We start from the raw sequence: 26,821 nt of genomic DNA on the forward strand, positions 1-26,821 counted from the left end.
CTGCCAACAGTTACAAATGTGAGTAATTTTACCTCTATGAACAGCCCAACTGAACCCCAAACACAGATCCTTTCTCCTGTGTAGTGTCCCGTTTACTTCAGTGGTATTTTGCAAAAGTCCACGATATTAGGTCACATTGCAGGGTTAGAGCTGCAAACGTTGCATGATTTTAGAAGAATAAACATTCTGAAATGTACTTTTAAAATTTCACAGAAAATGTTGTCATGATTCTGAAATGGAGTTTGACTTTTAGTATTAAATAAAAAGTAAGCTAATTTGCTGAAAGGAAATTCACAAGAAATATATGTCCAGGCATGGGGAAAGGTTAAAGCTTAATTCACAATTCATGTATCATTAGAAATTCTTAATGAAATTATGTTACAAAATAAACTTAAACTTTTTAACTCAAATAACTGTATTGTTAATGTTGTCTGCACTTATTATTGAATGTTCAATAAAAATGATTGATTCTCTTTTACTTAGCTTGTAAAATTTATGTATTAAGTTTCCTGAAACCGAAGAGCATTTAAAATTTCTTTCCAAATTTCAAAAGTGAGGTGTACATTTTTGTATATCTTTAAATCCATAAACACAAGCTTATGCATTAAAAATAGACATACTTCTGAAAATTGTTTTTGGCATTTATTAATCTTTTAAACTAATATTATTGTATTGACTAAGAAGGCCATTTATTGCCTTCACTAGCTGACCTGGGATGCAGTCAAAGGCAAAACTCCCATTTACTTCAGTGGGACAGATTTCATCTCTGGTGTTTGTTTTATTCCTTATATATTGTTTGGAGTTAGTGTATTTAGTGACAAAATATACCAAGGATTTGATCCTGCAGTTATTACTCAGGCAATGTTCCTATTACTTCATTAAGAGTCTTTCCTGTGTCAAGGCATCAGGATTTAAGTCAATCACTAATGCAGGATATTTAACCCATACAGAGAGGCTTTTACTAAGTAAATTATTTTTTCATAGAATCATAGGACTGGAAGGGACCTTGAGAGGTCATCTAGTCCAGTCCCCTGAACTCGTGGCAGGACTAAGTATTATCAAGAGCCATCCCTGACAAGTGTTTATCTAACCTGCTCTTAAAAATCTCCAATGATGGAGATTCCACAACCTCTTTAGGCAATTTATTCCAGTGCTTAACCACCCTGACAGGAAGTTTTTCCTAATGTCCAACCTAAACCTCCATTGTTTCAGTTTAAGCCCATTGCTTCTTGTCCTTTCCTCGGAGGTTAAGAAGAACAAAATTTCTTCCTCCTCCTTGTAACAACCTTTTGTGTACTTGAAAACTGTTATCATGTCCCCTTTGTCTTCTCTTTTGCAGACTAAACAAACCCAGTTTTTTCAATCTTCCCTCATAGGTCATGTTTTCTAGACCTTTAATCATTTTTGTTGTTCATCTCTGGACTTTCTCCAGTTTATCCTCATCTTTCCTGAAATGTGGCCCCCAGAACTGGACACACTACTCCAGTTGAGGCCTAATCAGTGCGGAGTAGAGCGGAAGAATTACTTCCTCTGTCTTGCTTACAACACACTCCTGCTAATACATCCCAGAATGATACTTGCTTTTTTTGCAAAAGCATCACACTGTTAACTCATTTTGCTTGTAGTTCACTTGTAGTCCCAGATCCCTTTTCACAGTACTCCTTCCAAGGCAGTCATTTCCCATTTTGTAATATACAAATCCATAGAAGTATCTCAAAGCATAGTACAATAAATATTAAAGTACAGTGTATGATATATCTAAATAAATTAAGTGGAATCACTTTTTATTAGGTTTAACAGCCCAGGCTTAAAAGCTATTCACCCACCCTTGCCGTCATGATTCAGCATTTTTTGGGGGGTGAAATTAAATGTTAGAATTTTCAGTGTTGGTTCAGTGGTCAGTAGTCTGTGTCACATCATAGACAGCTGATTATGAACACATATACATACTGCTGTTTCATTTCTGGTGTCTGTCTTGTTATATTTAATCAACATTGTCCAGTTAAACATGACCCAAAGTTTAGTTTTTGTAAAATAAAATTTTCAAGGAACCTATGACTGAAAGAAAAGTTTCCATGAATTCAAAAAAGTTTAATTTTTATACAAATAAGCATTGTCCTGCACTCTTACAGCATTGTTCTTGTGCATAAGAACGTAAGAGTGAAACTAGTTAAAAAGAAAAGTGAAAGTAATTGGTTCAGTCCCAGCAGAGTGCAATAGAAAATGGAAACAGCATGAAGAGTGTGCTAGCTGCTTTAGAGATATAAAAGAATACATAGTCCATATTTTAAAGACCTTTCAATCTAAGTAGACAAAATACAGATGAAAGATGTTGGGAAGTGCAGCAACACACGAGGTAGGTGATTGGTGACAGACACCTTGTCAGTCCTATGATATTTTTTTCATCTAAAGTATCTATAGTCAATCTTTTAGTTTATCTGTCACTGACTTGTTTGTTCCTTACTGAAACTGTAACAATGCCCTCATTTTAACCTTTTAAAAACAGGACTAGAGCATTACTATAAACAGAAATTGTTCAGGCCTGGAAAAGTGTGTATTTGATATCTCTGTTTTTCATGACATAAAACAAGTTCTCTCAAGTCTGCAGATAGATTAACATGCCTAATATGTATTGTCTGTGTGTGAAGTAAATTGGAGCCAAGTACATTATTGGAGTGGAACAAGTAATAAATAATAAAATTAGTGGCAGAACAGAAAAAGAAAAAGTAATGTAACCAGATTCAAAAGTATTTGGATTAAGGAACTAGATGGCTCACTGTTTGGTAATAGAAGGTAGAATAGGTCACTTCTAAGTCACCAGTTCAAATCTAAGATGTACTGACAGTGAATGGTTTCAGAATAGCAGCTGTGTTAGTCTGTATCTGCAAAAAGAAAAGGAGTACTTGTGGCACCTTAGAGACTAACCAATTTATCTGAGCATAAGCTTTTGTGAGCTACAGCTCACATGCATCCGATGAAATGAGCTGTAGCTCATAAAAGCTTATGCTCAGATAAATTGGTTAGTCTCTAAGGTGCCACAAGTACTCCTTTTCTTTTGACAGTGAATGAAAATTGTTTCTACCTGGTGCCAGTTTGGTGAACTATGTACAGTGAATTGTGGCTTCTGTTCCTAGTGAACACAGATCCACAATATGCTGACTATCCTACCTGATTACTTTACTTTTTAGCATTCTAAGTAGACAAGTCAAACTGTGTATTCACATGCTATTGTGATGGACACTATAAATATGTAGACAGAGAAACTAGCTTGAATGGCTGGATACAGAGACTGAACTTCTCTCGCCTCTAGAGGTAATCACTCCAAATTTGAGTTAAAGAATATTAGGAGGGTAATGTGAGGAAATGCACATTGCTACTGATCATACCACATTTCCTTTATGGATTAACAGAGCACTACATTTTCCGGTGTTGTCAGCATCGCTTTTATTTCACTACATTTCAGTTTAGAAAACAAATGCTAAAACGTATAAAAAAAAAAAAACACAGTTGTAAAAAGAAGACAAGACACGAGGTTGCATTAGCATCTCTTACAGTAGAAATACAGTTCTGTGCTCAGGTTCTCTTTTATCCTTGTCCTGAGCTGTGTGTTGGGTGACTGTCAGGGGAGGAGCACAATCCTTTGCTATTTGAAATTCTATCCTGCTCTCCCTGAGGCTTCTCTAACCTGGCAGGGAAGCCACCTATCTACTTAATGTAGCAATGGGTCTGATGGAAATAATTTTAAAGCTCAGTGCACATTTTTAATTCATAATCAAATACAAGTTTTCTCCTTACTGCAGTTACCTTTGAGGGCAATAATTTAGAGTCTTGGGAGCCAGAAATGGTCCAAACTACAGCATAGATACCACTGATACATATCATCATTTAGGAGCTGATCTTATTCATGTCTGTAGTCTCATTGAAGTTATTAAGCAAGAAGGGTAGCCGGATCAGGCCCTTGAGGTCTGATTGTGAGAGGTCCTGAGCACACCAAATCCCCATTGTTTTTAATGGTGACAGGTTTCATAGTGGTAGCCGTGTTAGTCTGTATCAGCAAAAAGAACGAGGAGTGCTTGTGGCACCTTAGAGACTAACAAATAAATAAATACAATTGTTAGTCTCTAAGGTGCCACAAGTACTCCTTGTTCTTTTTATTGTTTTTAATGTGAGTTGTGGGTGCTCAGCACCTTTCGGGATCAGGCCCTTAGAGAGAGAATTAGGAGCTATATGTGAAGAAAAGAGATTGGTTCTCTAATTCATTCTTTCTGAAACCAAATCATGCACAAGGAAATGGTTCCAAATAGTGAAAGAAGCTGGGAAGAAAAATCTCTCTCTCTCTCTCTCTGGAGAGACAAGCTGGGCAAAGATGCTTGCTATTTGAGGAGTATAGATAAAATGGAGATGAGATTGGAAAGCGGGGGAGGGAGGTAATAGCTACAGAGAATTTGTGCTGGATTTTGTAATGGACAGGAAGCTAGTGAAGATTTCTGGGGATTGGCTGATGTGTTCCTAATCCAGGTATGGATGGGATGAAACACTGTATTTTGGGCAAACCCGAAGTTTAGGGGAGTTGAAGGCCATAGAGAAAGAATTGTAATAAGAAAGGGAGGCATCAGTGAAAGTTTTGGCAGAGGGGCAGTCTAGTGTCAGATCTGGGCAATGTTCTGAAGGTGAGTTCAAGTGAATTTACTGACCCCAAAGACACAGGAAGCAAACTAGTTTGATGACAAGCTAAACATTTAGGACCTGACAGCAGGAATGAATATGAAATTTGTGTGGAAGGAGCAAGTAGAATCAGTGTTATATCTGAATACATAGTAGTACCTTTTTAAAATATTCAGATAAATATTAATATGAGGAGAGTCATTCTGAATGGTATTTCCATTCCAAACAATCTAAATATATGAATTGACATTGCTTTAAAAGTTCTGTTCTACCAGATCTATTGTCATTCCACTCATTCCTGGATAGAAAACTGGTTTACTAAGAGGAGACAAAGGGTATTGGAAACTTCAAAGATAGAAAGAGTTTGCTGATAGTGTGGTGTGAGGTTGGTTTTGACATTTCTGTTTTTTATAATATGGAAAGAAAAAATAAAATGTTACATTTGTAAATTAGGAATTATCCTTTTTCTCAGGTAGTGGGTGATCTCATTTGTTATCTTTAAAAGCAGCCAATACCAATATTTTGTCCATTTTGGCCTTATCTTGAGTCTAAATTTCTTCAGAATAAATTATTGTTTTCTACAGTAGTCCTTACTGGAAATGCTCCATTTCAAAATCCAGTATTTCCTCTTAGTCTTCAAATCCTCCATGAGTTGTTTTCTCCACCTCTTTCTTTTCTACAGTCTGTTCCCAGCACCCATTAAGGACAATATACAGTAACCAAAGATTTAAGCAGCACGGAGTGGTACACTGAGAGGTCATTTGCATGAACTCTCTGCCTCCCAGCCGGAGTTACAACATTGACCTAAAGAGGTTGGGAACCGTGGTTTTTATTTTTTAAATACGGTCCTACCTCAGGGGACCTTTTTGCTGAATAGATTTGCCAGCATCCATAACCTTTTGAGTGTTGCATGTCCTAAAATGCTTTGGATGTTTTCCTGGTAGACTGAGTCCCAGATGCAGGATAGGAAAACTTTTAAAAAGGTGAGATCTGGAATTGAAATATAGTTGGAATATTTTATTTCACTGTTTGAACTGGAACGGGGAGGGAAAGAACTAATAATGTGACTCCTTTCCTTGACTAGCACAGGTTTTGCTCCATAGATCACAGATGAGGTACACAGAACTCAATTTTGAATAAGTAAAATCAGTTGTCCTTGCAGGTTTCAAGGGTAGAGTGAGCACATTTATCAACAATGTGGGGATGTACTGGTGTACTAGCTGATTATATTGAAACTAAGGGATTGTCTCCATTTCTGCATCCTCAGTTGCCTGACCGCTCCTCCATACCTAACTTGAGTTCTGGTCCCAGCTGTCACTGGTCTGAGACCTGGTGTGCTACTTTCTGACTTCCTTGTGTGCCAACTGGGGAATTTGAAATTCTAATCTTGTGTTCCAGACCACACCAACAATTTGCATTGTTTCAACACATGCAGAATCAAACAGTGAGGTGGGCAGGTGATATACAGAGGCAGTTGCGTTCCAAGTTCATCATGAATGTCAGGGGCTGCTGCAGGTCATTGCATGGGAACGTGGGCTTGCATGGGCAGTGAGTTGGAAGCTAAAGATTGTAGGCTTCATTCTCCTCTCATTAATAACTTTGCACTGATGTGTCCAGTGACTCAAATAGGTTTTCCCTGGATTTACTCTGGTACAAGTGAGAGGCGAATCAGACACAGAAGCCTGTGTGGGTGTGTCTACACAACACACTAAACCTGAGTCTGCATGATGCACGCTTGCCCATTCAGTGTTTCCAAGCCCACACTTGAGCATCCATACTCCATTGGAAACCTGGGTCCCACAGTCATGCTGGTGCATCCATCCTGCATTATGCAGACCCAAGTCAGAACTTGGGCATATACCGCTGTATCCCAGGATTCCTAGTGCCTTCTCCTGCTGACGCTGCTCTAGGGTTTGGTTCATAGTGGCTTATGGGAGAACTTGTCTGTCTGTCCCACAGGAGTTGACCAGAAGTAGTTTAGGTGATTTTAGCTTGCAAACACATCTGGCCAAGCCATTTTGTGTTTGCATGCCGGAACCTGGCTACCCCAAATTGCTTCAGGTCTGTGGCTAAGCACTTTGGAGTTGGCAAATCAACTTTGCGTGGTGGTGTGGCACCCCCTGAATTGTCCAACTCCATAGTCTGCAGGACACAATAACATGGAGGGGACTCAGGGCACGGGGCTGGCGCAGGAGCTGAAGGTGCCATGGAGCCTGCACTCTGGTAGCCATAAGCGCAAGTCATCGCTCGAACAGCTCCTTCTGCTACACTCACAACCTGAGGTCATGCTCCATGAATCTGTCCACCAATCTCTCCTAGCTCTGTGCAGCCTCTGTCTCTCTTTCCGCCCTTCTTGCATCTTTATTCTTTTGATGCTCCATTTGGTCCTTCTGTAACTCTATGTGCCAATTAGTTTTATCTAGAATCTCCTCCATTAGCTAATCTCGGACTCTCTTTCTCCTTGCCCACAGTGGGTGGGTCTGCTCCTCCCGGTTGCTGATGCTTTGTGTCTGCCCTATGAATGTGAAAGGACCTTGAAAGGAAAGAGAGAGACCATGTTACTATCTGACCATGATTAAAAAATTACATTTTCCACTCTGTCAGAGAGGCCACTTTAATACAAGTTCACAGGATGATACTTTTTATCAATGGGCTTTATTTTATTCACACAAAAAACACTGGCCATTTCAGACGTCATTTGGAGCAGCAAAGAAATTAATCACACATCACAGTAAGATACACATGCAAAATTAAATTTAAATTATTTCTACATCCCCTTCATTTTTTCTGGGGGTGGAGAGGAACTATGAATAGTCTAGTCACTAGCTATGGTTTTTCAGTCCTTTCAGGCAGGACTGATTGAGAGTCAGGAGGTTTCTGATAGAAGCATGAGCTTCTCTTTCAGGCCAGTGGAGGACAGCTATCCATGTACTGGAACAAGATATTTGGGCATCTAGTGGCTGACCAGCACATTTCAGAATGGAGGGGGCTTATAAGTTAGGGGCAGCCCTAGTACATAGGGACTACACTGGATCAAAATCAACTATCTGGGGTTCTTACTCTGAGAAGTTCACTTTCATCACCAGTCAGCAGTGCTGAACATTCGTGGTAAAGTCAAAAAGGTGCTGATTTGACATGGAGATGCAGGAGAACCTCTTTACAAGTACACAGACAGACTGTCTCCCGCTGTAATTTGCACTCTTAATATTAAAGCAAGCAATGGATGAAATATACACTCTGACTGTATTTCCAATTGAGCAGGTCATGTGGAAATTAAGGATGAAACGCTGAGCAGCTGCATTTGAACCAGGAGGTTGCTCGTTCCTGGGAAGCGAGTGGGAAGTGTTGGGATTGAAGGACTGGGAAGTACAGCCCCAGGGGATTGTGGGATAGTGTTGGCAGACTCTACAGACCCGTGCCTGGCAACCTAGACTTGATTTGCATCCATACTGCAAGATGCCTGGGTTTTGTCCTAGATCACAGCGGGACTTGGGCTCTGACCCACCCCCCCAGCAGGGTCTGTAGACCCGAGTCCAGAGGAGTTCCCGACTTGAGTCTTTTCTGCAGGTGGAAGGGAGCTTGGGCTTAGAGCTGAATGAGAGCCTGATCTTAATGTGCTACGTAGACATACCCTGAATGTGTGAACTTCTTGCTGGCCCTTTCTTGCTCTATTTCTGTGAGGCAGGGAGAAAACAGGAGCAGACTGCTGTTTTCCAAATCTCCTATTTGTTTAAGACTCAAGCTTTTTTAAGAGTTCTTTGCTGGTGGGGTAAGGGTACTAAGTACTGCAAATGTAAACTCTGTCAGCTTAAGCAAACTTTCCAGCTGGAGCTGTAGAGTCCATCCTGAGAGTAGGTGGAAGAGGAGCTCTGAGCTCTTATCCTTTTTTTCTTTTTTAAAGTAGAACTAACAAGTGTAAAGAGAAGTGATTGGAGGAGGATAGTTGATCTATTTATTTACTTTGGTTGAATGTACCTTCTTTTATATATTTGAATAGGCAATGGTGGATACTTCTGAAATCCTGGAGGAAGGGAAGGTCATGAGTGAGGGCATCCCCTTTTCTCCCCCCAGTGAAAAACACCATCATCCCAACCCCTTCAGCAGCTCATCTCACCTATATATCACCAATCTGATCATCATCTTCTGCTTCCAAAGGCCTCCTCCACTCCCAGGACAAGTCTCCCCCACACTCACAAACTGACCTTCGTCTCTGCTAAAACACTTCCACAACTCCTCCTCTGTGTGATATTAAGAAATATTCCCAAATGATTAGGGTAAGGGGATATAGAACCTCGGTAATTTTTAGAAATACTCTTTTATTTTAGGAGTACTTGTGTGGCACCTTAGAGACTAACCAATTTATTTGAGCATAAGCTTTCGTGAGCTACAGCTCAATTCATCGGATGCATCCGATGAAGTGAGCTGTAGCTCACGAAAGCTTATGCTCAAATAAATTGGTTAGTCTCTAAGGTGCCACAAGTACTCCTTTTCTTTTTGCGAATACAGACTAACATGGCTGTTACTCTGAAATCTTTTATTTTAATATCGTCTGAAGTTGGAAGGGGTGTCACCAGCTTATACTGGGGCAGCGTCAAAAGAATAACATATCCTCGTCTTGAGGAGCAAAACATTTTGCATGTGAATTTTTTTAATGTATTGTCATAGGGCCCAGTTCAATATCTTAGCAAAGAAGTGCATAGATAAGCCAGTGTACATAGCAGCAAATATGCAGTTTACTACAAGATATAAAAGTTTCAGATTCACTGCCGTTACATAAGTGCAATATAGTTACTTAAAACTGCCAGAGGTCCATGTTGAGACATAGAGCATCAGCTAGTAGGTGGGCCCATAAATTCTAATCAACTGTTGTTCTATATTTAATGGCAGTCTGCCAACAAATCCTGCACAAGCCTCCATCATTGGCAGCAATGTGCAGCACGCTGTCAGCATAGAGACCTATCCCTGAGATACCACCAGCAGTGCGCCAATCCGAGTGGACGTGCAGGGAAAACCGTGTGTTCTCAAATCGTGTGGCAGTAGGTACAGCTAGAATACTGGATGAAGAAAAGTCTTGTGCACAGCTGTTCAGCTCCCACACGCACCAGTTCCCTGTGGATGGACACAATGTGCAAGGGAACAGTTGCACTCTCAAGTCATTTCTGTCATTCACAGGGGCTAAGAGTTTGTAGCATTCCTATGAATACCAGACTGGTGCCTGCATTGTAGCTCCATTGTGCAACACCTGGGCAGAACCCCATGCACCCTGTGAAAGGGAAGGGTCATGTCATTTCTTGTTATATAACTCTTCTGGAGTGTCTGATCCCATTAACCACTCTTGCCAGGATCTGGGTCTGTGTGTTATCTTTTATTCCAGGTCACAGAAGTAATTGTTCTGGGTTACATCTGCTTATCACGGTACCTCATGCTACTACTGTATGTAGGGAACAAAAGGGTTGAAACCAGGATGCCAAGGACCATCTTCTTTTACTACATATCATAGAGTTTAGAGATGGCTCTGGACTCCTGTGGTGAATGTTGGCCCATTCTTTGTCACAATATGTAAGCAGAATAAGTGAAGGACCTGATGGCAATATATCTTGAGAAAATAATTACGTGAACCCTGCTCTGCGAAGTCCTCTGTGACCATTTCTTTTTACAGTGGGGCATAGCAACCTGTGGAATTTGTTTCCAGGGGGCGTTGTGAAGGCCAAAACTATAACTGGATTAAAAAAAGAACTAAATAAGTTCATGGAGGATAGGTCCATCAATGGCTATTAGCAATATGGTCAGAGATGCAGCCCCATACTCTGGGTGTCCCTAAGCCTCTGACTGCCATGTGCTGGGACTGGACAACAGGGGGGGATGGATCACTTGATAATTGCCCTGTTCTGTTCATTCCCTTTGAAACATCTGGCATTGGCCACTGTCGGTAGATAGGATACTGGGCTAGATGGACCACTGGTCTGACCAGTATGGCGGTTCTTATGTTCATATAGCAAGCAAAGAAAAACCAACCTTAATTATTAAACAAGAAAAGCCACTAGAAATTCTGATCACAAGAACAAAGATCTATTGTATTTTTTGACTCTGTGTTGGTATCTTTTCATAAGTAAAAGAGAGAGAAAAATCTAGTGGTCAAATGGTACAGAATTTGGTTATTTTTATTGGAACATATGTCATGATAATTCCAGTTCTTATATGGAAAAATAAGATATAAACCAAACCATGCCAATGACATGATTCATCAGGATCTTTTTTCTGCTCAGTGCATGTGGATAACTTCCAAAAATGTTAGTGGAAATTATGGAGTACAGGAAATAGTTTGATTTTTAGAATAAAACCCTTTATTACTGAGGTGTCTGGGGCTTTGCACAGGCATAGCAGTGCACCTGTGCGCATTCAGTCACTTGCAGGCTTGGGGCCTCTGTGACTCTCCTGATGATTTTCAAGCCCAGCAATGATACTAGGTTTTCTAAAATTATTTTATTAAAGAACAAAATGATTGAGTGTATTGCTGCAAAAGAATTAAAGGTCTGCTCTGAAGAATCATGTAGTTCACATACTGTATGTCAATGGACCTTGTGTGTTGAAGGTGCGAGCTGGTAGGTAAACCAGTCTCTGGGAATAAAAGCAAATTGATATGTTGTCCTGTTCCTTTTTCTGTGCAACTCCATGATTCTTCAGAACATACCTCTCAATCTTGCAATGCCCAAATGTGTGACAATGACGCAGAATGTAAGGAATATAAATGTGTTCATGCTGGAATCTTAAATTGTTGGTGGATTCATTTCTTTAACATAAAGAACTCTTCCTTTACCTCAGTTTCATAATTCTTTGTTTCTAAAGGCAGAAGTGAGAGGACACCAATTTTGTGTAGAACATGGGCAACTTCGGAACTGATGTGAGTGATGTGCTCAAAATGACCAGCAACTGAGGGATATGCTTCAGAATCCCCTTGTCTCCTGTCATAAAGAGACAATGGGCATGCTCTGGTGTGGGATAAGGTATTAAAGAGTAGGGGTAGTTTTTTCTGTTGACTTCAGGGGGACCACGGTTTCACCCCAGGTCTCATACTCAATATGCCCACCTACAAGGACTAAGGTAATTGCCTTAGTGAAAGGGCTACCACTTTCTCTGAGCCTGATTTGCTCTGCTTCACACAGGCCCTTGATCAATTGTGAACCATCTTTTTCAGTTTAATTATTAAGTAGACATTATTCTCTTGTTAGATATTCTGTATCAACCGGCATAATATAATTTATAGTGCCCTTTTGCCTTCCCTAACAATGGTCTCCATTCCTATGACAAACTTTCTGTTGAACAGAAAGTACAGTTTCACCTTTCAGTTCACCTTCTGGTAAAATGAAATTATATAATAAAAAAAAGGCTTCGTTTAAATGCAGTTTCTGGTTCAGATAGATGGTCCGTGGGGTGCAGCTTGTAAGAACATAGGTAAATATCTAAGTTTAATGAAAGTTTGTTAAATAAGGTCTCATTTTTTCATAGCCTTGTTTCCCTAAATTTTGGTTTACTACATAGTTGCTGAATAATCTGTTTTCACAACCATGACCCAACAGGTCTTGTGATGCCTCTGATAAAATCAATGGTGTTATCTATGTGTACTTTAGGGTCCCTGCTTTCTTATCTTATTTTGTTTATCAAAGAGAAAACTGTTTTAAAGTGAACACCAAGCTCCATCTGGTGTCTGAGCTGTAAGTTTAGTTTTGAGTGGTGGATTTCTGGAAGCATTGTCTGCTGAAGTGATCTGATTTAAATCAAAGTGATTTCAGTTACCGAGTAGGACACCTTGATTTAAATAATGGATTTTAATCCTCTTTTGCATTTGTACTTTAGTTATTTTCCTAAAGAAAGGCTCATTCTTATTGTTTGATATAACCATTAAAACATGTTAATCTGTAATTAAATATAGGCTTTAAACTAAATTTGGTACTTCTTTTTACTAACCAGGAGATATACTATATGTACATTTATTTAAGAAATCATATTGCTTAATATAATTTATTCAAGAGTCTTAAATTTTACTTTTTTATGTTATGAAATAGTGAATGATCCATATTTCTTACTGGATGATCATTTTTTACTCAGGATTTGTGTCATGCTGCATTTGGATGGACAGTAGAATTCAATAAACATGCACACAGCAGCAAATAGTTTTTATGATTTAAATAAAACTACCTTAAATATGCTAGATACATAAGAAACTTTTTCTTAAAACATGTTTTGCATTTAAAACTAACGGCTTTATTAAGCAAATAAAGTATTAATTGTGTGTAGTGAATTGACAGTTTGTTTCTGGTCACAATGGGTCAGACTTTCAAAAGTATTTAGGTACTGTGGCAAAGTTCCTTCTGTGCTTTGGTGGGTGTGGCACTTTTTGGCAGATTTGCTCGCCTCAGAGGTTCATGGCAGCCCTCAGTTTGGCGACTTTGCTAGAGGCTCAAACCTGTCGTTCACTCAGCTAACTTCATCACTGTCCAGCATGGGGGAAACAGAAAACAATCCCCGCAGTCTCTGTGTCCCACCTAGTGGGTCAGGGCCAGATCCCTTTTCCAAATTAGACTTTCCCTTCTGGTGTTTCTCACAGACCAGGTCAACTCCTCCTGTCTCTGATCAGGAGATGGGGGGAACCCAGACCCATCCTCTACACCGGTTTCCAGCCCAGGGCCCTGTGGATAGCAGCTGTCTACAATGTCCCCTGTATCAGCTGCGTGACAGCTACAACTACCTGGGCTACTTCCCCATGGCCTTCCCCCAACACCTTCTTTATCCTCACTGCAGGATCTTCCTCCTGAAGCCTGATCACACTTGTACTCTTCAGTCCTCCAGCCGCACACCTTCTCACTCCTTGCACACCCCAAATGCTGGGAGCTCCTTTTTAAACCGGTGTCCTGATTAGCCCGCCTGCCATAATTGATTCTAGTAAGTTCTTAATTGGCTCCAGGTGTCTTAATTAGCTTGCCTGTCTTAATTGGTTCTAGCAGGTTCCTGATTGCTCTAGGGCAGTCCCTGCTCAGGTCACTCAGGGACCAGAAAACTATTCATCCAGTAGCCAGTATATTTGCCTTCGACCAGACTCCTGTACCTGGATCCCAATATGACCAGACTCCTGTACCCCACTGGTCTGGGTCTGTCACAGTGCCTAGTGGAATTTTATGAAGTGCCTAAGCAGGTTAGGTGTCTAACAGCTATTGAGATCAATGGGAGCTAATTAGGTTCTTAACCTACTTAGGCATTTTCAAAATCTGGCTAGGGATTGCTTCTTTAGATGCCTAAGTATCTTTGAAAATCTGGTCCCATGTCTTTTACATTTTTAGAATTAGTATATCTGATTCTTTCCCACCTGGTTTTTATTTATAGATCAGAAAACAAAAACAAGCTTTCCTGCTTTTTCAATTCCCAGCTGGTTTCTCAACTTTGAATAAAATGAAGAAAATATTGTCTCCGCACCTGTTTGCTAAACTCACACCAAAAGTAATTTACGCAAAAGCTTTTCTGCATGGAAACAGGAAGTGTTTCTGAATATTGTAAAGACTGAAAATAATATAGATACTTACTTAATGCAGTACATGAAAGTATGACATATTTATAACATGTGAGTTGACCCCAAAGTTAAAAATGTTTTTCTCCTGATTCTGTATATAATTAAAAATGCAACACTCTTTAACTTATTAAAATTTGAGGAGGGCTTATTCATGTAGCTTTTTTAAAAAAAAGTTAAATTATTTTAATGGGTTGTAGAAAGTTTAGGCCTTAACACAGGTAGTCGTAATTTCAAATTTAATTTAAATGGGTTTATTTTTAAAAATAAAAATGTATTTAATTTAAATAAAAATCCAATTAAAATTAATAATCAATTTCTTAATTAAAAAAGAAACCAAAACATCAATTTTTATCCACCCTGATTGCCTGCTTTAATGTTTTCTTAAATTATATAGATCCTTCCTTCATAACGTAATAGCTTGTATGATGCACATTATTAATGTTCTTCCCAGTATGAAACATTCCAACTTTGTCTCGTTACCTGACATGGCTCCAATAATATATGTGTAGTCCCAGTGAAGATGGAGAACGCATTTAACTTAAAAAAATATTATTAGAATACTGAAGTTAAAATGGAAAAATAAGAAAATTTGCTCAGTTATATTAGAGAATGTTCAGTGGTCAGATAGTGCTCTGCTGAGATACAATCCAAACATTCACTTGAGCCATGTATATGTACCAACTTTCCACTTGTCATCAGGAGTTCTCCATCAATTTGCCACAGAAAAGAAACTTCACGGTGCTCTGTTCCATTAAATATGGTAAAATTCACTCCTGCGCAGAGGGTCTTCACAAAGCCTTATACATTTGAGTCTTGCATAAACTCTGTGCAAAGGCTTAAGGAGAACTTAAGTGGTGTGTAGAGTTTTATATGCTCTGATCCCCCACCCATCTCCCCTGCTTTGAAAATGTTATTAATGTAGACTTTTTGTATTGTCCTCAGGCAGATCTCAAAGTTGAAGCAGTATTTAGCTGAGTGCTGCGAGTTCAGACTCTCTTAGAGCTTTCCATCCAAATTCTGCTGTCAGTTGCAACACTGTGAACTTGGGGTAGAATCTGTCCATTGTTTCAGGTTATCTGAAGTTTCAGGAAGACAGTCCTGCATTGTGTCATGTTTGTGTCACATTTGGAAGGTTTGATTTGCAGTGATTAGGACTAAACATTTTTTATTTTAAATCAAACTCTAAAATTCAGAAGACTTTGATTAAACTGGTGCAGCAAAGGACTACCCTCCTAATACTCTCCCTAAAGTCACTATGGTGTATGATATACAACAGCCTTGATGATGTATTGTGCAAGAGGTATTGATACTTAATGCAGCATTTAACTGGTAAAATATAGTTAATCTAAAATCACCATAAAAGTATTATTTACTGTTTAAATCTCTCTTAGAGCTTGTCTACATGGGAAAGGTCTAAAGTATAATTTAAGGTCTGAATTTAAATCAATATAGTTATACCTGTATAACTCACTATGTGGACACTTAATCAGGAATGAGTGACTTTTTGGGGGTTAGCTTATGTTGCATTAGAAGAGGTTTAAGCTAACCCCCCAAAAGTTACTTTTATGCTAAAATAAGAGTGTCCACATGGGGAATTACACTGGTATAACTATAGTGGTTTAATTATACTGGTATAATTATATTGATATAACTGGTAAAACTTTCTCATGTAGACAAGCCCTTAGACCAGGGTTAATCAGTTATTTTTTGTCAAGGTCAAAATTTCTTGGTCAAGGTATAGTCAAGGTCCAGACTCCAGAGAAAATAATAATAAAATAATAATAATTAATAATATGTAAATTAAAAGATTTTGGGGTCTGTTTAAAGTGTCTGGCGGTCCAGTTTGGCCAGTGGTCCACCTAGAGACTACCCCTGCCTTAGACTTTAATCCTGCAGTGAGCTCCAGAGAGGCATAAGGTGTCTGCTAAAACAAAGTTCATTGCAGGATTGAGGCCTGAGGGCCTGACTCTTGTTACACTAAAGCCCATTACATTTGCATTTATTGCCAGAGTGTTGTAAAGGGTCCTTAGTTTAAGTGAGACTCAAGTCCTTCGTCTTCAGATCTTCTTTTATGGATTGCCTGTGCTACTGGCTATCTGCAGCTGCTCTGTTTGTGAATGCTCAATCATGGCATTCCTTACATCATCCATGAAAGGGTTTAATTAGTGTAGGGTCACTGCTTCTTACCTTACATTTTAAACAGCTGATACAACTATTTTTTGTATTGTTTTTTAGGCAGATTTAGAAAACAAACCAGTAAATGGCCTCAGACCAGGACTCATGGAATGCAGTATATGCAGTCATGGTGAAAAATACAGGGTGAAAACAAATCAAACAGTGCCCTTTGAAAATGTACAGTCTAATGAAAAAGAAAGCATGACAGGCTTAGAAGCAGAGAAGTGGACAGATAATGAAAAACCATCATTTAGCATCTGTGTCAATGGAGATATCCATGGAACTGTGACAGATAATGAACACCTGAAAAATTCTGAAGAAGAAAGAGCAGTCTCTCCCAGTGAATTAGTTGAGCCAAAAAAGTTGTTTGCACAAACCATTAGAAATGGCATTGTAAACATACATTATCCACCATCAGAATCTGATGTGTCACTGACAAAGGTAATTGTAGAAGAAAGGGCAGATTTGACAAACAACTGCAGAGAAAACAACTCCCCTTCACATCAAACAAATACTGCTAATCTGAATAATGTTGTAAGCACTTTGACAACTGGTGTTTGCTGTGCTCATCCAGAAAAACAAGGAAATGTTTTCCTGAGGCAGAAGTCAAACTGTACCTGCAAGACCTTTCAGGGATCTGACAATTCAATTTTGCAAACTAATTCCATTGTGGATATACAGGAAAGGTCATGTTATACACCTGTGCCTGAGAAGGAAGTCCATGTTGAAAAAGGTGCTGTTAAAATACCAAACAAAGAGACACAACTTGAAAACTCCTCACTTCAGCCAACTTTTTTGTCCCTGATTAAAAACAGAAACTTAACTGTAGAGCAGGTTGTAGCTATTGAAGCATTAACAAAATTATCAGAAGCCCCATTAGAAGCATCTGCACCAGATAAAACAAAAAATATTGAACATGCAGAACAAACAACGTCCCATTTACTCCGTAATTACAAAAGGGACATTTCCTGCTCTTTGACTTCTTCTACATTGAAAGAAATCAAAGAGACTTACTTACAGAATGAACAACATCTCTTGAATCGCTGTGCTCGTTCACAGAAGCAGCTCCTTAATAAGGCAGTGTTGTACAATGGCCAAAGTACTGTTTCTGAACCCCATGATAAATCTGTTAATACTACCAGTGGATCATATAGATCATATGTATCCCCAAGAGAGACCAAATATTTATCTGTTTCAGTACCTAATGCAAAGTCATCTTCAGGTCATACTACCAAGAAAAACTCTCTGTATGATAAAGTTACCATTGCTACGTGTTTCAACAATTCATGTAATGCCCATCAAACAAGTAGCAAATTGGAGATTCTGAGCCAGTTTGAGAAAAACAAAGCTTATAATGATCTGAACTTGAAAAGTAATTTTTCAATGAAGGAAGGAGGAATTCACAGCCAGGATGAAGAAGATGTAGCTACACAGTTAACTCAACTTGCAGCAATAATTGAATCAAATCAGACAAGTCCAGAGCAGAAGAATGATGTAAAGACATCACTTCTCAGTCTAATATCACATGAGATTCAGCCAAAACATAACCAGGACCAGTGCTTACTGAAGAAAAAACAGTCTGTGTTTATAAGGCACAATTATAGTTCATTGTTAGTAAAGCAAAAACAGCCAACACATAAAAAAGGAAAAACTGTACCATGGAAACAAAGACACAAAAAGAAGCCTCAAGTACCGGACTATCAAGAAAATAATCAAAAACAGCAAGAGCAGTTGGCATACCAGCATAATGAGTTGCAGGACATTTGGATATCATCAAAACCACTTGGTCGTACCATGCCACGGGATTTGAAAATAGCTGCATCAAAAAAAAAATCTCCCAGAACCAAAGTACAGAAGGAACTGAATCAAAGTACTTTATCATCACAACAAAAAACTAGATTATTTCTTCCACAAACTCAGATAAAAATCCATAGACATCTACCTGAGGTACCATGGGAGAAAACAAAAGACAAGCTGTTTGGCTGTGAAGTAGTAACTGAGCACATCAAAACTGTAGGCTCCAATGACACACAAGGTATTGATCCACTGAAAAGTGACATTGTTGTTACCTCTTCACAATATAATGGCCTGCTCTCCAGTAATCCTATGGTTGCTTCACAACTTAAAACTGAATCGTGTTTAAACAGACCAAGTGAAAATGTACAGATGTTTACAGAAAAATATAGTAATTCTCAGGTACAGCAAACAATGAATGTCATTCAGATGTATCCCTTGCCTCAAACACTTAATCAGTCTAACCAGAGAGCTAATGAGATATCTGATGAAGACCATGCAAATTTTCAGGAGAATGCTGCAGAGCAACAATTGGATCAGAAGTTGCAAACACTCCCAGTTACCTGTTGTGAGACCCATTTACCACACACAGTAGAAACTCTCAGGAATATAGATTGTGCAGGTGAAATTACAGTTCTGACATCAACAAGTTTGGGTACTGAAAACCCCCAGAGCATAGGTGACTTGGGATGTTCTCCGGCAAAGAATACCCTCAGCAGTTTTCTTGAATCTCCTATGAAGTTCCTAGACACTCCTACAAAAAATCTGATTGATACGCCTACCAAAAAAGGACAGTCTGAATTTCCAATCTGTGACTGTGTTGGTAAGTGCCTATTAGGTAATTATTGCATGCAACTTTCAAATAATATATATTCACATCACTCCTCTTAATAGAAGAAAGCACCCTTTTAATATTTTTATGTGCAGACCTCTGTCTCCATGAGGCTCATTGTTTGCTGGGTCCTTGCCAATTAGGCATCAAGGGGAGGGAGGAAGGTGCTTTTCCCACCACCCCATCTTATGTGGGTAACTTCAGTGAGGTGGTTTTATGGGCTTTCTCTGCCTTGCAGCTGTTAAGTTTTAAGTCACCAAATCAGTGATTGGCCTGTGTGTGTAGGGAGTTCAGGGGCATGTAAAGATGAACAGTGGGAAGGGAGAGACATTCACTCATCCCTCCAGTTAAGGGCCATCTTCCCACTTTTGACTTTGTGACCACTGGCTTGGGGCATGGAAATGGGCTCCAGTTCATCAGTCGTTATTGTCGAGGTTAAGAAGGAATTTCCACGTGACAGATTGGCCAAGCCACAGGGAATTTTTTGCCTTCTAAAGACTGCTCGGGGCTGACAAGGCAGGGGACAACATTCATACCTAGAATTTGAGATAGGGCACAGATATGGGTGGTCATGATGTCTTAATTGGTGGTCCTTGTGACTGGTTTGTCCCAACTGTTGTGGGAGTCCTTACAGAAGGATTATGGGTGTCTGTTATCGCAGAGTCTGAGGGCTGGTCTACACTACAGGAGGTGGGGGTGGGAATCGATCTAAGTTACACAACTTCAGGTATGTGAATAATGTAGCTGAAGTTGACGTAGCTAGATCTACTTACTGTGGTGTCTTCACTATACCGGAGTCGACGCTAGAAAGATCAGCAGTCGATTTATCGCGTCTATAGTAGACACGATAAATCACCGGCCGCTGGATCGATCGCTGCTCGTCGATCCGGCCGGTAGTGTAGACAAGCCCTTACATAGGGTGTGGGAGATGAGGCTAACGGCATAACAGTTTGTATCCATGGTGTGGGACCTTGATGCCTTACATAGTCACAGGGCATCCTCACAGGGTGAAGTTGACTGTTTAAGGGTATGTCTACACAGCAATGTCGTCACTCAAGCTCTAAGAACGTGGTGCAACGTAGGGAAACTCTACTGCCCACCCTGTTTCTTAACTGTGGCAGTGCTGTTGATGGGACTCAGGTGCACATAAGGAGTCCCCAAGTACGTAAGCTGCATAATTAACTCATTTGGTGGCAGTCTCAGTAGAACCAATGGCTGCAGTTTGAGAAGGCTTTATATTAATCGACCATCTAATCTGAGAATTGGACTCTCCACCCCTTAGACTGAGTCACATTGGCAGAAACATGTTCTGAAGATAATTAGGACATCAGTCTCTAGGGTCGTCAAACTATTAAAATGAAACTTTGTCATTCTTAATTTTTAAAATGGAATGTTCAGTGAAGGTGTTTTGGTTTGGTTTGTGTTTTATTTGTTTTTGTCTGTTTGTTTTGAAATGTCACATAAAATGTAGGTTTCAGAGGAAAAACACACACAAACCCCAGCCTGTCTGCTGCCAGCTGTGAAACTGAGAAGTACATCTCCAGGTCTTGGAGTGCAGTGTGCTCCAGCACCCCTTCCCTGGAGGATAACTTATCCCTGGCCCCACCCCACCCCCTGCACACACACACACACACACACACACACACACACACCACACACACACACACACCAGGAGGCAGGGATAAAAGATCCCCAGGAGACTGTGGGGAAGTTTTGGGGCTGGCTCCCATTCACAGTACATGCTACCCAGGCACCTCTGCACACGCAACCTCAGGGACGGCAGGGGCTTCCTGGGAGCAAGGAACAGAAAGTAGAGCAGGATCAAATAATGGCCCTGCAGGGAGAGGGAGCAGCAGAGAGCCCAGCTCAGCACAGTTGGGGCAGGGATGACCCCCAAAATCCTGGCAGCTGCGAGCCGCGTACCACCTGTCAGTTTTGCTCCCTACTTTGGGCAAGCTCTGCACAGCAGCAAAGAGGAGCCAGAGCAGGAAGAGGGAGCACACTTGGCTAGGCAGTAATGGCGCTTCCCGCCGCTACACTGGTTGCCTGCAGCACTGCTTCTCTGCCGCTGGGAACTCTGGGATAGATCCAGAGGACTTCTGGGACCCAAGTTAAACCAGGGCCATGTGCACATAGGAAAGCAATAGGGCTTGGACCGTAGGTACCAGCTTAGCACAGGCTCGGACCTTCCAGCCCTACAAGGTCTTGGGACCCTGGGTCTGAGCCCGAGGTTAGCACAGGTGATGTGTGAGTGCAAAGGGAGTTTGGCTTGAGCCCAGGCTTTCACACTGCTGTGTAGACATACCCTACATGGGAGAATGCTGTGGGTAGGGATTGTGGACCCTATAGGCCTTCAAAGCTTACAATGAAAGGACACCTTCCGGACTCAGGGTGGCCAAGGAATAAAGCTGGCTGGAGAAAGGTAACTCTGCTTCATGGAAGAATTCAATATTTTGAAAATGGGTTTAGTTTTAATTCAGAACAACTCCCCCCTGCATCCCCCCAACATTTTGAAATTCACTACAAAAGGGACTGAGGCTGTGGCTCTGGGCATCTCCTTGGCAGGGCTTGCCTGGAGCCAGGAATTCCCTGCTCTCTGGGGTTTTGTGTACACTAGCACTTTTGTCAGGGCTGTGAAAAAATCACACCCCTGACTGACATAAGTTTCACTGACAAAAGTGCCTGTGTAGACAGTGCTGTGTCGGCGGGAGATGCTCTCCTGCTGACATAGCTACCACTGCTCATTGGGGGTGGTATAATTATGCTGGCAGGAGAGCTCTCTACCATCCGCATAGAGTGGCTACATGGGAGACCTTACAATGGTACAGCTGCAGCAGTTCAGCTGTGCCGCTGTAAGGTCTGTCCTGTAGATATAGCCTGTGGTAGTCCACCTGGCAGGCTGACAGGAGCCAAGCAGGTGACCTGGGAGAAAATCAGGCAGATTTCCATGGGAACACTGACAAAATCAAACTGTCTCTGCCGAACATTTCAATTTTGACGAATTGACAAATTTTGATGGAAAGATGTTTCGTTGGAATGTTTTTGACTAGCTGTACCAGGTAACTGTTTCGGTTGATTTGTTCTAAGGAGTGGCATTAAAAAAGTTAACTAAAGTTCTGGCTAGAGGCCTTCAGAACCAACATGGTGTTGAGAGATTTACTGATACTGCTTAACGGGTGGCACCAGCGATATGTAGTTCTTTCATGCTTTCTGACTTTCAAAGCACTCAGGTGACAACGATTAAGGGCATGTCTACAGGAACAGTTAGGCTCTGTCTACACTGACACGTGAAAGACAAAACTTTTGTCGACGACAAGCGCTGGTTTGAACAGCGCTTTGTCGACAGGAGCGCTCTCTGCTCTCCTGCTGACAAACAGAGGCTACACTGCGTGCCTTTTAGCGACATGGCTAAGTGATACAGCTGTGTTGCTAAAAGCTGTGTAGTGTAGACATATCATTAGTTCGTTGGAAGCTGGGGTGTAAATCTACCCTGCAGTAGTCTGCTGCAGACTAATCATCCTTGTGGACTCTGCTGATCCACATTAAAGCTTCATTGATTAGTCCTCTTTGAAAATGAACTAGATCAAAGTACATTAACAAACTGTTAATGTGCATCAGCAGCGTCCATAAAGTTAGTCTGTGGCAGGTTAGTGCAGGGTAGATTCACTCCCCAGCTTGTGTGAACAGATCAAACAATAGAACATGCCCATTGGGGCTGATTTCTTATTCTGGTCCTAAAATTCTGATCTTGTGCATAAAGCACCAAATAGTAAGGAGATCTGTGTCATGTTCCCAGTTCTGCTATAGGTTCCTGTGTGACACTGGGTTTAACTTCTCTATTCTTCAATTCCCCTATGTCTAAAATGAAGTAAGAAAATTTCCCTACTTCACAGGGGTATTGTGAGGCTTAATTCATAAATATTTATAAATACTGTAAATCTCTGATAGAAAGTGCTCTAGAAGTGCAAAATATTGTTATTATTATTATTAATTGATTTATTTATAGTGTCAAGGAAAAAGTCCATCATCAGGTTATGGAAGATAGCAAATTTCACAAAGGTTGCATTTTATTGCTTCTTTAAGAAGAGGCCTATTAATATACTACGTATTAATCATGATTAAAGGCTTTAAGATTTTATGCATTTAATTCAAGGGATAATTCTGTAACAAACTTGTATGGTTATTATTTAATGTTGTAAATAAATTTTGTAAATGCCAAATTTATTTTTCTCATCCTTCCTGCAGAGCAAATTATAGAGAAAGATGAAGGCCCATATTATACACACCTTGGGACAGGACCAAGTGTTGCTGCTGTCAGGGAAATAATGGAAAACAGGTGAGAAAAATCAGTTCACTATATAGTGATAAAAATGATTTATTATTATATAAACATAAAAGAAGAAAATAATATGGTATGGCTGACATTATGTTTGGCCTTTGCCAGCCTTCACTTCTTTTCCCCCCAGTAATTATTGGTACCACATCTTCTCTTTCTGATGTACGTGGAGTGAACTGTTGCATCAACACCAAATGTTGTCATCTTTTTACAGCAAAAGCTATTTCCAGTCTTGCCAAGTTCTGGGTTCTTTCAACTCCCAAGGAAGTCAAGATTTGGTTCTCAAGAGCCCAGTAGGCAGACAGGCAAATATATATATGCAGAAATAGAGAAAGGGGTCAAAATAACGAAAGAATAAATGAAGTTATAGAACACATTCTCTACATACAGAAATCAAAGAGATAATTTCTATTTCCAAAATGACACAACCCTAGTAGCAGTAGTTTGTTGGGGGAGGAAAGGAGGATTTTAAAGTGGTATTTGCAGATTTATTTTTAATGTAAAAAGTGCTTTTTCACATCTTAAAATAGATAAATATTTTGTTTCTTTCCAGTTCCCAGTTTAAACTACTAACAGGTGTTCAAAAGGAGTCTAGTTTATATTCATAAACTTTTTATTTTATGCAGGTATGGAGCAAAAGGAAGTGCTGTCAGAATAGAGGTAGTGGTTTATACAGGCAAGGAAGGAAAAAGCTCTCAGGGGTGTCCGATTGCCAAATGGGTAAGTTTTTCTATTACATTAATGTGTTTACATTTTGACATTATAGTTTTGCAGCATAAATAGCACCTGATTCTTGGCTGAATATCTAGTTCTTCATAGATATCTCCTTACCGTTACAGCTGAGGAAAACGTACACTCATGGTATCGTTTTATATTTTTAAGCTCTGGTTCATTGTGTCGTAATGTAGTTTACACTACAGAAAGACAGAAAGGTGCTCAAAGGAGAAGTGACCAAATCAAGAAAAGGAGGATCATGACAGTTTTTGGAAGGTAGAGTCCCTAGTGAACAAAGTTACTGTGAGTAAAAGAGATAAAGGAAGGCATGGTTGCTCAGGAGAGATGGAAAGCTATGCAATGACGTTTTAAAACCACCTTTCAGTTCTGTAAGTGCCTGAAGACAACAAACAAAGTGTGGTGGAAGTGGATAAAGAAGTGTAGCTTTGAGATACCGTGGCACTCACTACTATCTTTGAGGAAGTGAACTCGGATCTCAGAAATGTAGGTGCTATGGCATTTAGTTTTTACCCTATGATTGTATCACTTATTGTTTTATGGGAGCCAGGAAATGTGGTAACAGAGACAAGTTTCAGGAAAGAGCTAGGAAAGAACTGGTTGTCTTTATTCTTGCTGGAACAGTTAATGGAGGCAGAAGTCTTGCAACTAGGTTTTGGAAATCTTAATGGAGGTGATTTTAGAAATATTTTCATTGCGACATTCAGGACTATGTAATCAGAGGTAGATTTAGAAAGTGCATATTACTTATAATTTTGGAATGACCAAATCATTTTTTTAGACTTAGCACAGCGAGTGTTCCTTATTATATGTACATGTAATGTTTTAAAATTCATCCATTTTAAGTGAATTGAGGACCCCAAAAAAGATTGTCAAGTTTTTTTCATAGAGGAAAATAAATACTCTTTTTCGAATAGTGTCCCTATGATTGTATCACTTATTGTTTTATGGAAGCCAGGAAATGTGGTAACAGAGACAAGTTTCAGGAAAGAGCTAGGAAAGAACTGGTTGTCTTTATTCTTGCTGGAACAGTTAATGGAGGCAGAAGTCTTGCAACTAGGTTTTGAAAATCTTAATGGAGGTGATGTGGGTACTTCACATCAGCAAGTGCATTCATCAGCAGTGTCCGTGGGTCTGCCCCTGCACCCTAAACATGCTTGTGCTCGGATACGAGGGTATATAGGGAGGGGGCAGACCCACCGTCCCTCCAGTTACTTCTCTACTGCCTGTGGCTTAAGACAGTGTCTCAGTGTCTGTTACCTAACTATGCAGCTTGTTATCTCTCTCACTTAATCTTCCTTTCTTTTCTTTGGTATTTTCTTTCTTTTTCTTTGTTTCTTTCTTTGTTATTTAGCACAATTTAAGCTTTGAGGAGTGGGGTGGGCATTCCCTTCCCTTTTTCTTTTGCCCAGTCTGGGCCTTGATCTGCAGCCTTGTATATGGGTTATGCCCAACACCCTGGGCTTCAAACCCTGCCCAGTCAGCCATAGATCTTTTCCCCCCATGAAAATGGACATTCAAGTTGCCTCTGCTGCCTGGGGCAGTGGTTCTCAACCAGGGGTACGCGTACCTGGGGTACACGTAGGTCTTCCAGGGATTACATCAACTCATCTAGATATTTGCCTAATTTTACAGCACGCTACGTAAAAAGCACTAGCAAACTCAGTACAAACTATGCTTTCATCTAGACAGTGACTTGTTTATACTGCTCTGTATACTATATACTGAAATATAAGTACAATATTTATATTCCAGTCGATTTATTTTATAATTATATGGTAAAAATAAGAAAGTAAGCAATTTTTCAGTAACAGTGTGCTGTGACACTTGTATTTTTATGTCTGATTTTGTAAGCAAGTAGTTTTAAAGTGAGGTGAAACTCGGGAGTACTGAAGACAAATCAGACTCCTGAAAGGGGTACAGTAGTTTGGGAAGGTTGAGGGCCACTGGCCTAAGGTCAGACTCACATCCTTTCCAAATGTAAGATCTTCTCAGGTTTTAAAAGCAGATTTAAGAAACTGAGGGAGGACAGACTAAAACTCCTGTTGATAAAGCACTCTGTGAGACTTGGGGTTGGGGTGCGGGTCTGATTCACCCCCTATACTTTGGATCCAGTTGCTCAGAAAGCCCTGGCAACCATCTCTGCTGCAAGATTAAACAAAGATCCTGGGGGCCCTTCAACACCATCTGGACCCTCAAAAAAGAAAAGACCTCTTTCTCCAGAATGGGAATAAGAGAATGGGAAAGTCACCCTATCGATCTGGGTCTCAGGAGATCTAGTGTCCTCACATGGGTACAGCTGAAGGTCCCTCCCCTCCAGTACCAAGGCCACAGGACCAGCTAAGAAGACTATGCTGCATACCAAGAAGCCATCAGGTAAACAGAGTGGCACTGGCATCGGCACCAGACTCAGTGTCTTTGAAACACAAGGACTCCAGAGCCAAGCCAAAACTGTCATCAGTATCATCTTCTGTAGCCAGACATTAAAGGCATACCGATCACACTTCAGTACTGCCTCCAAAGCCACCTGACATACTGACTCCTGAGGGTCTCTATCCAGAGTCCCCAGTACCATCCAGGCTCCTGCTTCATTAGGACCTTTGAATTATGGGAAAGCATGAATCATCATTGCTGAGGGGTTCCAAGAGACACACTCAACCAGAACCAGCTCACCTCCTGGAGCCTACTTACCCTCAAGGATCTTCCCTTTGAGGGGCCCTTAGTG

At 40.3% G+C, this 26,821-nt stretch overlaps 1 protein-coding gene across 7 annotated transcripts in view; it reads left to right on the forward strand.

The window, feature by feature from the left end:
- TET1 (tet methylcytosine dioxygenase 1) overlaps window positions 1–26,821 on the forward strand; it is a 132,145-nt gene that overhangs the window by 30,315 nt on the left and 75,009 nt on the right. For 5 of the 7 annotated variants that reach the window (XM_073353481.1, XM_073353482.1, XM_073353484.1 and 2 more), the window contains 3 exons: window positions 16,463–19,019; window positions 23,274–23,364; window positions 23,991–24,084. In XM_073353481.1, coding sequence (XP_073209582.1) covers window positions 16,463–19,019; window positions 23,274–23,364; window positions 23,991–24,084 — 2,742 coding nt within the window. Of the gene's footprint in view, window positions 1–2,204; window positions 2,357–8,662; window positions 8,940–16,462; window positions 19,020–23,273; window positions 23,365–23,990; window positions 24,085–26,821 lie in introns of those variants that run through there. The other 2 variants (XM_073353486.1, XM_073353485.1) reach the window with 2 other exon arrangements.

This window comes from Lepidochelys kempii, chromosome 7 (genome assembly GCF_965140265.1).
Source record: "Lepidochelys kempii isolate rLepKem1 chromosome 7, rLepKem1.hap2, whole genome shotgun sequence".
In the NCBI taxonomy this organism is placed as follows: Eukaryota; Metazoa; Chordata; order Testudines; family Cheloniidae; genus Lepidochelys; species Lepidochelys kempii.